This window comes from Podarcis tiliguerta (assembly GCF_965153285.1).
Source record: "Podarcis tiliguerta genome assembly, chromosome: 11".
NCBI lineage: Eukaryota > Metazoa > Chordata > Lepidosauria > Squamata > Lacertidae > Podarcis > Podarcis tiliguerta.
In genome coordinates, this window is record NC_139544.1 from 27,663,910 (window position 1) to 27,680,109 (window position 16,200).

A 16,200-nucleotide genomic window follows, 5' to 3' on the forward strand; every position below is an offset into this window, starting at 1 on the left:
TAGGGTTGTATGGGCCCTGAACAACCCAGGCTCTGAAATTTATCCTGGCTTCTTTTAACAAATCAGCTTTAGACAAACCATTATTTCCATTCTCATGGCAATGAAAGGTGAAAGGGGAGGGGGAGGGGGAGCATGTGAGTACAAGGCTCACCACAGTTCATTCAGATAGCAGGAAACCATGGCTTCTGTTATGCCTTAATTGGACCATAGTGGGTGCCTCTAGAGCTGCCCAGAAACTTAATTTTAAGAAATATATTGCTAACAACAGGGAAGGCATGCATAGCCAGGCTGCAGGCTGCCTAAGAATATCACAAAACTGTTATTGGTGCTGTCTGTGCCACAAGTTCGCCACCTAAGGACTAAATGCTAATAGCGGGGTGGGAGAGCTGAAAATAATGCCATAATATTTCACACCTGGGCATCGATGTGCCACTTTGGTTCCAGATAGTACATGGGTAGACAAGCCTGAAAAGCCCGGGACACAATGTTTCCCCCTGTATTGTTCACACAGTACATTCGTTAATGTGGCTGATACTTCTGGCACTCGATTATATGTAACACTCAGGCCCAGATGAGACATTTTATTTATTTTCTTCAGTGACTGTGAGAATCATGAGAGCTATATACAGTGAGAGGGGTGTTTCTCTCTCTGAAACAGGAAGTACACTCTGAGTATTGTATTTTCTTTCATGTTTGATGCTGTTAAATCAAATAACGCTGGGATGAAGGTTTTATGGTCATATTTGCAGGGGGTTGGTCTAGATGACCTTTGGGGATACCTTCCAATTGTGTAATTCTATGGTTCCATGATTTTTTTTGGGGGGGGGGGGTAAACCTGGTGTTTATTTTGCTCTAGGAGGCTTAGTTTGGTCAGAATCTAGTAAAAACTTCCAGAGTTAATGCAAAATACATTACTTCTGATAAATGAGCCACTATAGCTGCTAGAGGGCCGTGTGACCCGGAAGTGTCCCCCGGCCTCTTAAGTGAGATGGGTGCACAACCCTAGAGTCGGGCACGACTGGCCCGTACGGGCAGGGGTACCTTTACCTTTACCTTTACCCATGTACTATCTGAAACCAAAGGGAAACATTGGTTGCCAGATGTGATTTTCCCCCCCAGCTGTCTCACTTCACTATAAAGCTGTTAATTCTGAGAATTCATGAGAGTGTGGGAATAGAGAACATTCTCTCCTTGCCTGCCTTTAACTTTGTTCTAAGTGATTCATTATTATTTCATAAATATAACTGAAACAACAATGTTTAAGTACTCTTTTAAAACATTTTTAATTATGCTGAATCTCCCCATAATTTGAAATACTCTATTAGAATGTGTCTGTCCCCCTAATGGTTTTGTTATTTTATATAACATGGAAGTGCTGGTTGCTTAGCAAGTAGCAGGACAAACCAAAGAAATCCATCATGGCTTTATGACTCTACTCAGTTTACCTCCTCATGTGGAATATCATTAATGCTTCCATCAGTATAGTTGCTATGAGTCTGAGAATAGGATTGTTAGCTTACAGTCTCCCTAGTGGCCAACTCTGCCAGGATCCAAATTCATGGTTATTATGGCAGTCTCTTCTTCCAGTGCAAAAGGGCTAATTAAAAACAACCTTTGTGCCAGGAAGTATTTCATTATTATGATGGTTTTTTAGATGCTAAGTTTGTGTGTGGGTAAAATAAATGTCTCGACTCAAGGGGGTGGGGGATTGCAACTACCTGACCCCCAATTAACACCCAGTTTCATGCATGGAAGAAGAGAAAGCCACAATAATCTGTAAGCAAAACATAAGGTATGAGGGAAGCTGGCTGTAGAATCGTAGGTAGGTCCAGAAACATATAGTACGGAGCCTTTTTCATCAATAGAGTATGGAGAAACATTCCCCACCTGCAATTTGAAAGGCTATAGTCCATAATTCTGCCACCTCGTAGCTCTAAATTTTTAAGCTGTGGGGATGGGGGTGTCTTGTTGGTGTTTCTCTAGTGTTTGAGCTGTAACAGGGAATGCTTCCTGGATTATTGTTATGGGGCAAAGACACAAGGGCCCTAAAATGTTTCAGGAAGGCTAGAGTCGAAGTCAGAGCTTTCCAAACTGTCTCACAACACATTAGTGTGTTGGCTGCAGTGTGTAGGTGGGTCGCGTGAACTCTCCCAGTGCTCCTCCCGAGGCTGGAAAGGGGTTAGTTTAACCTCTGGTTTGCTAGTAAAACTGAATGACTGTGTCACTTGAAATGATGCATGTCTGAAAAGTGTGTCACCAACATGAAAAGTTTGGAAAGCTCTGGTCTAGGTGCTTTGGAGAATCATCACCTATCACTTAAGCATGGAGAAAGAATCAAAATTATGAGGGGCCAAAGTGCAAAGAAAAGAGAGTCAAAATTACCTTTCTGGATACTCAGCTGAAAATGCCTTTGAAGATGAACTAGTACATTCGTACCTTGGCCACTCGAACGCTTTGGCTCCTGAACGCTGCAAACCCAGAAGTGAGTGTTCTGGTTTGCAAACGTTTTTGGAAGCCGAATGTCCGACGCAGCTTCTGAGGCTTCCGATTGAGTGCAGGAAGCTTCTGCAGTCAATCGGAAGCCGCACCGAGGTATTTGACCACTTTCAGAAGTCGAATGGACTTCCAGAACGGATTCTGTTTGAGAACCAAGGTACGACTGTACATAGATCTTAAAGCCTGCGTGTACTCTTTCTGAATATATAAGCAACAGCCAAGTTCTGCGATGACTTATGGGGGAATAGGAATCAAAGTTCTTCTACCCAAATCCCTCTTTTCCCTAGTTTGGGCGTAAGAGATGTATCTGAGCAACAAGTCAGAATCTGTCCTTTGAGGCTTCCCCTGTCCTAATGGTGATCATCGCTCCCAGGTAATTTGCATTCAGGAGTTAGTGCAAAAAGCAGATGTTGGCAGCTAGCTGGCTAGACTTGCTGCCTCCTGGGGAGAACAAAGATATGCATATTTTATAAGTAACTTAATCTTAAGTAAACCCATCTGGAGCTGAACACAACATAGCTACTGAATAAACCAGAGCTTTAACAAATTGTCGGCAATGCCAAACATGACTGCGGTGGTGGTACCTCTATATCGTGGCTCAGCTTTTTAACTATGCTTGTGATCGTCTGTATGTGGTTCTCCAGGAGCTGGCGTGCTGCTGTCTCCCCTTGCTGAACGCCTTTATTTCCATGAAGGTAAGAAACAAGGCCATCTTTGATCCGAAAGGCCTGATCCAGGAGGACAGCTGTGGTCCTCTCCTGGTTGGATAGCCGGTCTTCAAGGGAATGCACTCTGCTTCCAGAAACATGCGGAATCGTAGGCAGGAAAGGCTGGCTCTGACTCCTGTCCAACAAGAAACCGAATGAGTTAAAAGGGTATGGAGTTAAAGGTAAGGCATATATCAGAATGCCCAGCTATGACAGCAGTGTAAAATAAGAAAGGTAAAGTGTATTCAGGTTGTTGTAATCCCCCCCTTTCTCCCTCCCCTCACTTCATACCTATCTTTTAAACAAAATTTATACAATGCTTGAATCTAAGTAAGCAGTTTACAGTAAAATAAAATGAAACATTAAAAATTTAAAGAACATAATGTTAAAAAACACATTTGAAATCAACAATAAGCTGAAAACATATTAAAACACACGTAACCTCTTCATGTTTGGATAGGCTTGCCTAAACTAGGGCTGCCATATGTCCAGACATTTTTCCCAGACATTATTGGGATTTCAAAGGCAGAATTGACATCTGGGGGGAATTTTCGAAAGGCGGCGCTTTGTCCTGGATCTTAGGCGTTGTTAGTTTTTTTGGCGTTTTTGTAAAAATATAAATTCGGGGTGTCCTGCCTTTTACTTTTTGAAATATGTCAACCCCAGAGTCATCCACGACTGGACCTAACGGTCAGGGGTCCCTTTACCCTTTACCTTTTACAGAGTATAGGAACCAAATGTGTTTTTATTTCCTTACATACTGCACTAAACACATTCATTTACAAGGTATCTTCACCATGATAGAGACATAATATAAATTACTGTACTTTTCCATGTATAAGATGAGGTTTTTTTACTCAAAAATAATGTCAAAAGGGGGGGGGGTCATCTTATATACGGATAGTGCATGGGGGGATGGGTGATTGGTTGCAGCCGCGAGCAGTAGCTTGTAAGTGGTGATTTTTTGGGTGATTGGGGGCTGTGTCAAGTGCTGCTTTGGATTGGCTGCTGCTGTGGTAATTGGGTGGGTGATTGGTTGCTGTGGCAAGGGCTGCTGTGGATTGGCTGCTGCTTTGGCAATAGGGGTTGTGATCGCTGCCTGCTGTTGGTGAGCGGGCAGACACATGTTGGCTTCAGTAATGCGAGCAATTGTCAGTGTTTGTCAGTTGGGTTAGTGATTTTCAGCTCAAGAACCCTGGGCAATCCTCCCCAAAAAAGCTCAACAACTTTTGGCAATCTCCCCCCATTTTGTTAAATTTGAGTCTCCAAAAATAGGGGGCGTGTTATACATGGGGGCATGTTATACGTGGGAAAATACGGTACTTTGAAGACACCCACCCTCCACTTTGGCCTGCCATCATCATAGGAATATAGGAAGCTGCCTCAATTGAAGTCAGTGCATTGCCAGTGTTCATGTTAGCTTAGGCTGGATCTACCTCAATTGTAAAAATGCTGTGAAAAAATGCGGTCTTGACTATGCTACCACTCAGTGGATTTGTAACTGGCTGACTGACCGGACCCAAAGGGTGCTCATCAATGGTTCCTCTTCATCCTGGAGAAGAGTGACTAGTGGGGTGCCACAGGGTTCTGTCTTGGGCCCGGTCTTATTCAACATCTTTATCAACGACTTGGATGATGGACTCAAGGGCATCCTGATCAAATTTGCATATGACACCAAACTGGGGAGGGGTGGCTAACACCCCAGAGGACAGGATCACACTTCAAAACGACCTTGACAGATTAGAGAACTGGGCCAAAACAAACAAGATGAATTTTAAGAGGGAGAAATGTAAAGTATTGCACTTGGGCAAAAAAAATGAGAGGCACAAATACAAGATGGGTGACACCTGGCTTGAGAGCAGTACATGTGAAAAGGATCAAGGAGTCTTGGTTGACCACAAACTTGACATGAGCCAACAGTGTGACGCGGCAGCTAAAAAAGCCAATGCAATTCTGGGCTGCATCAATAGGAGTATAGCAGCTAGATCAAGGGAAGTAATAGTGCCACTGTATTCTGCTCTGGTCAGACCTCACCTGGAGTACTGTGTCCAGTTCTGGGCACCGCAGTTCAAGAAGGACACTGACAAACTGGAACGTGTCCAGAGGAGGGCAACCAAAATGGTCAAAGGCCTGGAAACGATGCCTTATGAGGAACGGCTAAGGGAGCTGGGCATGTTTAGCCTGGAGAAGAGGAGGTTAAGGGGTGATATGATAGCCATGTTCAAATATATAAAAGGATGTCACATAGAGGAGGGAGAAAGGTTGTTTTCTGCTGCTCCAGAGAAGCGGACACGGAGCAATGGATCCAAACTACAAGAAAGAAGATTCCACCTAAACATTAGGAAGAACTTCCTGACAGTAAGAGCTGTTTGACAGTGGAATTTGCTGCCAGGGAGTGTGGTGGAGTCTCCTTCTTTGGAGGTCTTTAAGCAGAGGCTTGACAACCATATGTCAGGAGTGCTCTGATGGTGTTTCCTGCTTGGCAGGGGGTTGGACTCAATGACCCTTGTGGTCTCTTCCAACTCTATGATTCTATGATATGAAAAATAAAAACGTAAGAAAGCTGTCAATGCAATTTTCTATTGATGACAGATCACTGCTCTAAATGTTTTAACTGACCATTGTAGATTCACCCTTAGTTTTGTCTACATGGACTGTCAGTGCCTTTCCAGGATTTCAGACAGTGATGTCTCCCAGTCCTTCCTGGAGATGCCAGGGATTGAACCTGGGACTCACTTGCATACGAAACAGATGCTCTACCACTAAGCTATAACATTTCCTCATGTACCTCTTGGAGGTTATGTGTGTGGAGTCCCCTGACATTGCCAACTATCAGAATAGAAGTGACGCACGGTCAGCCTCTCTTGCTTTCTGGCTTCAACTAACCGGGCAAATTGTGGGCAAAGACAGATCACAAATAAAAAGTGGTCTTGTGGCTGGTAAGAGTTGTCCAGCAGATTTTGGGACAAGGACTGGCATATCTTATCTTGCCTCTAGTAAAGGATACCCTTAAAAGGGAGGACTACACACTGGTGCTGGAAATATCAAACCCTAACTTTGAATTTATTCTTTAACAATTAAAAACAAGAGGTATTAGAAATTTTTTAAAGAAAATACTTGAAAATTAGAATAGAAAACTATTTTGAAAATGCCTACCAAAAAAAAAAAGCATTTTAAAAAAGCCATTCCAGCAAGCAGTGTTACAAATTTTAGATCACCTGGGCTTGATACTTTGACAGCAGAATTTTGCATTATAAAACATCCATGACATTTGTGTTATGTCCAGATCTTGAGCTGAAACAATTAATGCTAGGAGCTGCAATAAAAATGCAGAGTCGGTCTGCTGGCGTGACTTCAAATTGACAGTAGCAGTGCCAAATCACATTAATTTTTCAGGGGATCAGTCCATATGGAATAGAGTATCCATCTCTGGCTCCAGCTCCAAAATCTTAATGGCTGAAGAATGAATGGCTCTAGCAGTTTCATCAGAGCATGTCCCAGTTGCCATAAGACAAATTATTTACACCCACATTTGTTAGCGGCAAGAGCTGAGTGCAGAGGGGGGCCAAAGGTGATCAAACTACCCCAGAAGAAGCATGACATGCTCCCCACCAGAGGCACTGCCCCTCCACTGACACCCCATACACCTTTGGTCCCCACTCTACACTCAGCTGCCACCTGTGGCTCCTAGAAGCTGTCAGCATGTGATAGCAGCCACACCCTGGGAAATGATGTTTACTGGTCAGCTAAACCAGGTGTGGGCGGCTGATGGGTTTAAACTCTCAGTGAGTTAGGGACTTGTCACCCCCTGCATGTGAAGAGAGGCTCCAGTGGATGGAGGGGACAAGATCAATAGTGCATCTGCACATGCTGTAGAGAGAAATGAGGGGCAGATGGGGCTTGTTAACCTGGGAAGGTAGCCCACCCAGGAGAAGGAAAACTCTGATCTTAAACTTCCACTGCCTTTTGCCTATACTCATTCGTGAGAAAGGCTTTGGGAGTAACCTCTGAGGAATAATCTCTATCCGCTGCCATTCAGGAAAAGGAAAGGCAGAGGAGTAAACCCTACACAATTCCAGAGTGGAGTCCCTAAGGCAGTTGGGTGGCATCTTTTGTGCCTCCTTCCAGCAACTCCTGCAGCTAACTTTGTGTAAAATGTACTATTTTGTTTTCTTTTGGATTACATCAGCGAGGCCTAGAAGGGGTTTTGTCGTCTGGCCAGCCCAGGGCTTCCATATACACTGCCCAGGCTTGCACCCTGGAGAGGTCGCTTCAGTGCTGCTAATGCAGCAAAAACAATGTGGGATGCAGCAGCTACAAGTTATAAGCTCAACCAGACGGGTATAAGGTACCAGCACTACAGGTTGCCTTTGTTAGTGGGAGAGAGATCATTGTGTCTCACTGGTCAGCTACCGCCCATCTTAAGCCAGGCAGAACCCAGTCAATACGGTGCTGACCTGCCACTGTCCACCTGCTTCAATGGGTACGTGTAGCTTAGAGTATAACTTGACAAGCAGACTGAACCACTGCACCAGGCAACAGAGTAAAGAAATAAACTAACTTGGACCTAGCAAACTGGAATGTCAGGACCATGTATCCTGGCTTGTCCACCAACCTGGTGCAGGTTAACAACTCATGGAAGTCAGCCATCATTGACCCAGAGCAGAAAACACTCAACATTGACGTTGCCACTTTATAGGAGAACAGACTCGCATTGAATGGCAGCCTCCTAGAGAATAACTATACCTTCTTCTGGCAAGGAGGGCACCTAGAAGAAACACATGTTCACGGCATGGGCTTCGTAGTGGGCTTGCCGATCAGAAGGTTGGCAGTTCGAATCCCCATGATGCGGTGAGCTCCCACTGCTCTGTCCCAGCTCCTGCCAGCCTAGTAGTTCGAAGCTAGACTGTTGGTGAAGCCAGACTGTTGTCCCAACAAAAAGTTCACCATCTTCAGGTCAACACAAATGAACCACTTATGCTGATCATAACCAATTTTCTCCAGCACATATTTCACCTCTTCATAGTTCTCCTTCAGTGTACTCGAGTGAGCCAGGGGTTTTGATCCCCCAACTTTATGCTTTGCCGCACCAATTTATGGAAGATTTCGAGGTTTTATGGCTTCAAACTGATCACTTTTCGACATAATCACCCAGAACTATCGAACCTGAATACTTCTTGTCATTAAAATAATCATTTCCAATCAAAACAATTATTCAACATGGCATTTTACCCCCACCAATTTCTTTTAAAATGCTCCACACAAGCGTATATGTGAATAAAAATGTAAAAAAACGACATGTGGCCATAACTCAAAAACTTGACCTGACTGAGTAAAACCAATGTGATTTTTGGATTTAGCGCATCAGATTCGTCTAAATCAGCTGAAAAAACGCAGACAACAAATTTGTTGTTGACCAGTGTTATATTTCTTATGAGAAATGTGACAGCAGGTGTCAGAGTGACGGGTTGCAGGAACCCCATACATGAAACATGGATAAATTATTTATGCTTGTTGACCTTGTGAAATTTGTATCTGAGAAGAATGTAAATGATAACCTACTGCAATGACCTTGCTTCCTGAGAAACGGCAGCCTGTGGAAATGTGTGAGGTTTGTACCTTTAGCTCAGCTCAGCTTGTTTTTCTTTGGCTTGCACTACTTTTTATCAGGAACCATGCTATGATTTATTTCTAGCTGTGCCATCATGAATGCTTCAAGGTTGTTCTCAAAACCTGCAAAGAGGGTTTTCTTCAAAAATTCAAATTTTAGTTCAGCTATACTGTACTTTAAAAAACGCTTTTTATTTCTACTATGGTATCTCAGATTGCCCAAAGAGTATCAGAACCTGCAGAGAGATTTATGGAACTTTTGTTTGTTTGCTTTTTAAGTGAACCATTCTGAAAAGTGGGATATAAATAATTGTCTATAAAGAATTTGTACATCAACTAGTTAAAACACTTTGACAAAGTTGAGGAAAATATCTGCAATATGAACAAAAGACAGACTTTGCATATTGAATGTTGTCAACAGCTCTTAGGAATGTCACATTCTTTAGTAATGATGAACATCATCACAAAGTCTTGTTTGCCTTAACAATTTGTGTCAAATGAATGGTATCTTAAATGATGGAAATCCTAGATGACTAACTTACTTGTCAAGGTATTTAATCGGCTCAGTTGTGTTCTCTGTTGACATCTTTATTTGAAGTATTATCTGTAAGACCTTTACAAGGGCAAGAAAACATTATTAATCATGAGCTTCAGATGAACTAATCAAACCAACTACAGCCCACTTATAGGGCAATATAACCTCCATTTACTAAACGGCTTGCAGAAATGCCAACAGTGTCAGTTAATCTAATGTCCACATAATCAGAGTTTGCTTTCATATATGGAGGATGCACTCAGTTATTCATTCAGCCTTTATTGGCATAATTTAGACAATAAAATCATAAAAGAGAAAAAAAAATCCATAAAACATTGGTAATCCAGACACATTGAAAACATAAAATACTCAATAGCCACCATTAAATAACTGTTAAGTAGTTTAAAATCTGACTTTAAAAAATCTCAGCTAATTATCCTGACACAATCTCAATAGTTTGGGGCATATCACGCCTCAACAGACATTGGATGACAAATTCTTTGCAAGTAGATACTTTAAGCTTTAAAGGAGTCACCAGCAGGTTTCTCTGAAGCATATTGAAGAGACGGTAGTCCATAATTATATGGTGTATTGTATCTTGTGTATTCATACCACAAGAGCAAAGTCTATTCTTGTTAAGTTGTGGGTGAACGTATCAGACGACACAACCATTCTTCAAACAGCTCTTGTTTATTCACAGGCCAGAACAGAACTGAGCTGAAGGGTTCAGTCAGCCTGCTTATATAGAGCTCCACTAGAACGCAACAGTAACCACTTTCTGTAACTATCCAATCACTGAACGTCACTTTCAATCCCTTATTTGCATATGTGGACCTAAGTGAAAACTATCTACAGTATCCCCCTGCTGCCCCAGGGTGAGAACTTCAGTACATAACAATTCTGGAAGGGTATTTTTTGGAACCTTCCAGACAGTACAAATGAGAGGAATACATCTGAATGGGCTAACATAAAAACTATGATACAAAGGGGTATCTAAATTATAAAAATAGTTGGGCACAAACCTAAGCAGACGAGCATTCAGAGGGGCTTGGTGTTATGTATTCAGTAGTCTGTGCTTGCCTGAGCTTGTGTATGGACTAAGAATTCCGAGTTCCTGTGTTCTGATTCAATACATGATATCCAATCACAGAACATTTCAGGATTTGGGCCTCTGCCATTGGCCCTTAAACTCTGAGTCAAGATTCACAGCTTGGAAGTGTAGACAGCCAATCACGTTGGGAGTAGGAGTGGCCCAGGCCCTCAGAAATGTATATAAGCAGTTGCTTTGTCCCTGTTGTTCAGCTCTGTGGTTCAATTAAGGTTCTTGCTGTTATCGACTACACTTCACTTAGTGCAGTAAAGTTTTTGAAATTTGTGATCTAACAGCCTCTGCTTAATGAGAGAGAAAATGCATAACTCATCCAAGTAAGAGGAGAGAATGCATTGCAATCTCTATTTGTTTGAGTTTAAAGGTAATTAGTATGCAAAATGGTAACGAACTGACATCAAACAAAATCACCCCATCAGGCATGACAAATTAAGAAACAACCATGGGAATGTTGGCAAAAATACAATAGACAGAATGCCAGAGACCATGGAAAATGAACAAGTGTAAACAGCTAGGTCACATCTGCCTTCCCTGTCCTATGGGACTTATCCACCCACAGGCCGTGTCACCCAAGCCTCTGAGGGATGACCAAGTAATAGAGCATCTGCTTTGCACGCAGAAGGAAGTCCCTGGCTCAGTCTTCAGAATCTCTAGGTAGGGTTGGGAGATATCCTTGTCTGAAATCCTGGAGAGATGCTTCCACTCAACGTAGAAAGATGATACTGAGGTAGCTGGACCAGTTGGTCTGGCTCAGCATCATACAGCTTCCTATATTTCTATTCGCTCCCATTCTGTTTGAATGTGGCATGTGATAATAGATTCCTCTGTACAAAACCTAGCTAATAAAAATATATTGGGAACCTGCACTTTGGAACTCCCCACCTATTGCAACAAAGCACTTGTCTTTTTGGGCACCTGCTAGAAGCATTCTTCTTTAGGCAAGCATACCTAGATGCTTAGAAAGTTGAAGTAATTTTAATCTTGACGTTTTAGCTTTTGTATGATTTAAAGTAGGATTGTTAATTTTTCTTGATTTTACTGCTGTGGTTTTTTTTTGTTTTGGTAAACCACTTGGCAGGTTTTTTTAAAATAAATTTTATTAAATAAACAATAAATATAAATAAAATAACGCAAGCCAAAACACAATCCATCCTGTATTTAAGTATCTGTCCATAGTCGCCTACTTGTTATCAGAGGCCCATAATCCACATTCCTTTGTAAGAAAATAAGAAATAACGTAAAACCATTTTTTGCAGACAAAAAAAAAATCAATGTAGGGGGCGTGTGACAAGAAATTTTCTGCACCAGGTACCACCTGACCTTTCTACGCCTTTCTTTACATGTATAAGGTCCTGAATTCAATCCCTGGAAGGTAGGACTCAAAACAATGGTTTCAAGTTACAAGAAAGGAAATTCCGACTAAACATCAGGAAGAACTTTCTGACAGAGCTGTTCTCAGTGGAAAGGTCTTCCTCGGGAGGTGGTGGACTCTCCTTCCTTGGAGGTTTTTAAGCAGAGCTTGGATAACCACCTGCCATGGATGCTTTAGTTGAGATTTCTGCATTGCAGGGGGTTGAACTAGATGACCCTTGGAGAACCATCCAACTATGATTCTATGTCCAGTTCAAAGAGTCAGGTTGCAGGTGATGAGGAAAACCCCCACCTCAGACTAGTCTGGAGAGCCAATATCGTTTTGAGTAGGCAGAACTGGAGAGATGAAATAGTAGTCTGGCAGGTTCCTATTTTCCCAGAGGGAAAATTCTTGTGCAGCACTAAACTGTCCTATGAAATGGCTTTTTCTCTCCCCCCTCCCCCAGCCTTCCTCTGTGCAATTTTGCTTAGTGATGCAGTACTGAAGTAATAGTTAATTCATTACCGTAATTCAGAATGCTTCTACTAAAAGCAGCTTTTTCCTCCTGCTGCTATGATCATACCATTCACACAGCTATGATCTCTATACCAGCTCCTGGCTTTCAAGATCAACCCTAAGCGCTCCCTCTTCACATTTAAAGCTCTCCGCCCCTGACTATATCTCTGTGTACACCTCCCCTTATCCCCCTTTGTTCTTTCCACTCCACATTAGCTCACTTGGCTTATGAAGCTCTGTAGGTCCCTTTCACATACTTCCATGCTGTTACCTATGTTTGGGGTAATCCCTTTGCGTTGTATCCAATTAAGCGACGCTTCTTGTCCCTCCATAAAACCCACTACCCTCAGCAAAGCCTCTTCTGAATTCTGCCATCATATCTAATGTCAGAAGGAGACTGGGGCTGTCCTATGCCAGCTCCCTTAGTGAGGAAATTTGACCCCCATAGCTAGCTCTCTCTTTCCCATCCTCCTCACTTAAAAGTAATAATCAGGAAGCCTATCTCCCAGACACCTTTGGATATTCTACTTTGGTTAAGAAAAATCAAATGCTCCTATGGCACTTTAACTGACATAATTTTATCATATTATGTTAAAGTAAAATATATTGCTCTGTCAAACCCCACCACTGTTGACTAGGGGTTTGGATCACAGCCTAAAATAGCAAGTTTTCTTGACTATGTTCTAAACCCAACTGCAGTGCCTAGCATACTGTAATTAATAACTGCTAATATTTCTATTATCAGATATTCTGTTCTTTATTAGGTACTATTCCTAGTAGTGATACATAAAAAGATTTGATGATAGAGAACAAAAACCTAATTCAGTTATATCTGAATGATATTTATGGAAGAAACCTAAACTAATGAACACAACAGAACCTAAAATTAATTAAATAGCATGATTACAAATATCACAAAGATTCCAAGAAGCAGAAAACACCTTAAATGGATTACCTGAGACTTAAGATGGTATAACTCTCTTCACTGAACAGTAGGTGCTCAGCAGCTTTTTGCTTAGGCGATTTGACTGTTGTTCAACTCTGAAAGATGCTTAGAACCAGCATTGCTGTTTCCCCGGTGATGCCTTGAGGTCAACATTCCATTTCCATGACTCATGACAGAACTTGGAAACCTGTATTAGTAAAAAATAGTGCTACAGTAATCTTTAACTTACGAAACAGTATTTGAATGAGTATGTACGATAATGGCTTCATGGGATTGAGTAGAGAATCAAAAATGCCCTTTAGTACTATTAGATATGTCTACCCAGGTTCCTTGTTTATCCATACAGAAATGAACTATGATACTGGCGTGAAGTTTTCCCTTGGGCTTAGCTATATTCCAAAAGATTATTTAATACCCTCTCAATAAGATTTAATGTGCTTTGGATTTTCCACATGGTAGCTCTTTTTAAAGAATTGGCACCACTCTTCCCAATAAATGCATGCAAATTGCTTCATGGGGCTTCTATTAGCATGCTTGTTTGCATTTTCAGGGAGAAAGGCTGTACTTCAGTTCATTTCCACAGGTTCTGTGTTCTCAAAAACTCATATCACTGTCCCATTGGAGAGACAGAATAGCTTATATTAGGCAGAAAAATTGTATCATGAGCGCTCTTCAAATGACCATGTGGTTTGATTTCACCCCCGGAGGCACAATCCAATTTCTCTCAAGGCAGACTGGTGTCAACAAAACCAACAAAATACACCAGCAATATAATTCATAAATATTATTCAGAGTATAGTACATTAAATTGTAGTTAATGCTTATTGTACATTCATTTCTGCTTTAACTTGATTCTAATAATCAGTGTATTCTCCTGCCTCATAAATATCTGAAGCATGTTAACTTGTTCCTTACGGCTATCTGTCAAACTTTTCTCAATCACTCAGAAAAAATAGATGGGGTATTTTGCTAATGATGCTCTGGCTTTCAATCATAAGTTGCTGACAGGTTCATGTTTTCTTCTTGCGTTGCTTTTTAAATAACCCATAAGAATGACTAACTGTCATAAAAGACACTTATTCATAATCCTGAAGTTTTTTTGTTGTTTTTGTTTTACCAATATAGTTTCACTCTCCATCATATGTGAAAAAAAGATTGGCAACTCTGTAAATTTCCCAAGCAATTTGCACACACTTTCTGCAATACAAAATGTTGTAGGTGTGTTCTTTCTTTGAGATGCTCGAAGCACATCAAAACTACATAATATAATTCCACCATTCTTCAGTAACAAGCATATTCAAATCCCTTGGGAGAAGTAATCCAATTTCTTAGGAATACAGAACTGGAAGAAAATCAGGGAAATTGCTCCACTTATAATTTTATTATATTATGCAAAGAGCAAAAATAAACATACACAATTAATATCATGGCATTGGGGGCTGGTTCATAAGGGTAAATGGGGCACTGCCCCCACCAACCCCAGCATCTCCCTACTTGCCTGCTTTCTTTCTTACAACCAGCCAGGTGGTAGCTCTACCTGTCATTGGCTGTGGCTTCACCTACGGTTGCCTTCTGTCTCATCATTCCCAATGGGCACCACCAGCCACTTCTGTATAATGCCATGGTATGATTTCTTTACATACCACATTTTGGCTCAAAGGCCGCCTAGGAGCTAAGCTGCATATTAATAATAAAAAAGAAGACATGTACAGAATACAGTCAATAAAATAAAAGAAATCACAACAATATAAAGTCACAAAATACCCACCAGCCACTAGGATATGTGTTCCTGAGCTGCATTCGTCCCCTTGCCACATATACGGAATATAGATATTTTAATAAATCAATAATAAATACAGGTTTGGTTTTCCAGGCAGTAGATTATAATTATAAGCTCTTCTGAACACCACTGCTATCTTTAAAGGCCTGCGAGTGCACCCCATCTTTGATCATCAGAACAGAGCTGTAAAACTAGCATTTTATCCCAAGTCTGACAGGTTCTCTCTGCCTTTAACCAGCCCTATTAGTAGTCTCAATCCCACAGCACCTGACTCCAAGTAACAATCCAGAGGAAAACGCTGCTTCTAACCCAAACCCAGAACTCATTACTGTTGTAGTCATTTGTTCCCCGTTTGCCTAGCAGCTTGCTAAAAATGTCAAAAAGATAAACTATCAGTACCTGGTGGGAAACTTCTTGGAGGAGCTACTGTGCTTCGTTTTGGGTGAAAATCAAAAGACAAAAGCCCTAGAAGATGGATTCCCCCTCCCCCTTCATTTCTCATGAAGAGCAGCAGCAGGCAGCTCCAGGAAACTTCGCACTCTTGTCACCAATATACTTTTGTTTACTTCTGTCTCCAGGCAACTAGAACGCCAACTTTCAGACAGGGAAATGTGCAGCAAAGCTATGGGCTGTGCGCTGTACACTGAAAACTGGATTTAACGTTTAAATCTGCTTGTTTTAATTTCTGTACTTTACCTTTTGATCTGAAGGGCTGTCGTTTACCTCTTGCAAAGTGGAAATAGCCTCCTTAGTCCAAGGTCAGAGTAATCATCAAAATAGCCACCCACCTATACTGCAGCTGGTCTAAAGCAGTCATTTTTTTTTTTACAGGATTAAAGCAGGTGAATATTTAGAATTAGCCAAATTGACAGATATAATAAGACAAAAACCAAAAAGTGAGTGAAAAAAGAATGTGAGTGCCTAAAGGAATACCTTAAAAGCCAAGGTTCGAGGACAGAAATTTGGCTGAGTCTGGAATAACCTTGTGAAGTGAGAGGATAAGAAAGAGGGATTTATATCTAGATGCTAGGATAGAGTTGATAAGGAAAACAGGAAGGCATAATGAGAGGTAAAAGAGGTGCTGTGGGATTGGTGGAAGTCAATGTTTGTTTTTCTTTTTAGTGCTTATATTATTAGCTTGTAAGATATGG

General features: G+C 41.4%; 1 protein-coding gene across 2 annotated transcripts in view; it reads right to left on the reverse strand.

Moving 5' to 3' along the window:
- The window catches only part of FAM81B (family with sequence similarity 81 member B), a 30,402-nt gene extending 15,471 nt beyond the window's left edge, over window positions 1-14,931 (reverse strand). The window contains exons 1-4 of one of the 2 annotated variants that reach the window (XM_083404250.1): window positions 14,768-14,931; window positions 13,279-13,456; window positions 9,356-9,426; window positions 3,081-3,339 (exon numbers count right to left, since the gene is read on the reverse strand). In XM_083404250.1, the coding sequence (XP_083260376.1) occupies window positions 3,081-3,339; window positions 9,356-9,399 (303 nt within the window). In that variant the 5' untranslated portion in view covers window positions 9,400-9,426; window positions 13,279-13,456; window positions 14,768-14,931. Of the gene's footprint in view, window positions 1-3,080; window positions 3,340-4,541; window positions 4,656-9,355; window positions 9,427-13,278; window positions 13,457-14,767 lie in introns of those variants that run through there. The other variant, XM_083404249.1, reaches the window with a different exon arrangement.
- Between the last annotated feature and the right edge of the window lie 1,269 nt (window positions 14,932-16,200).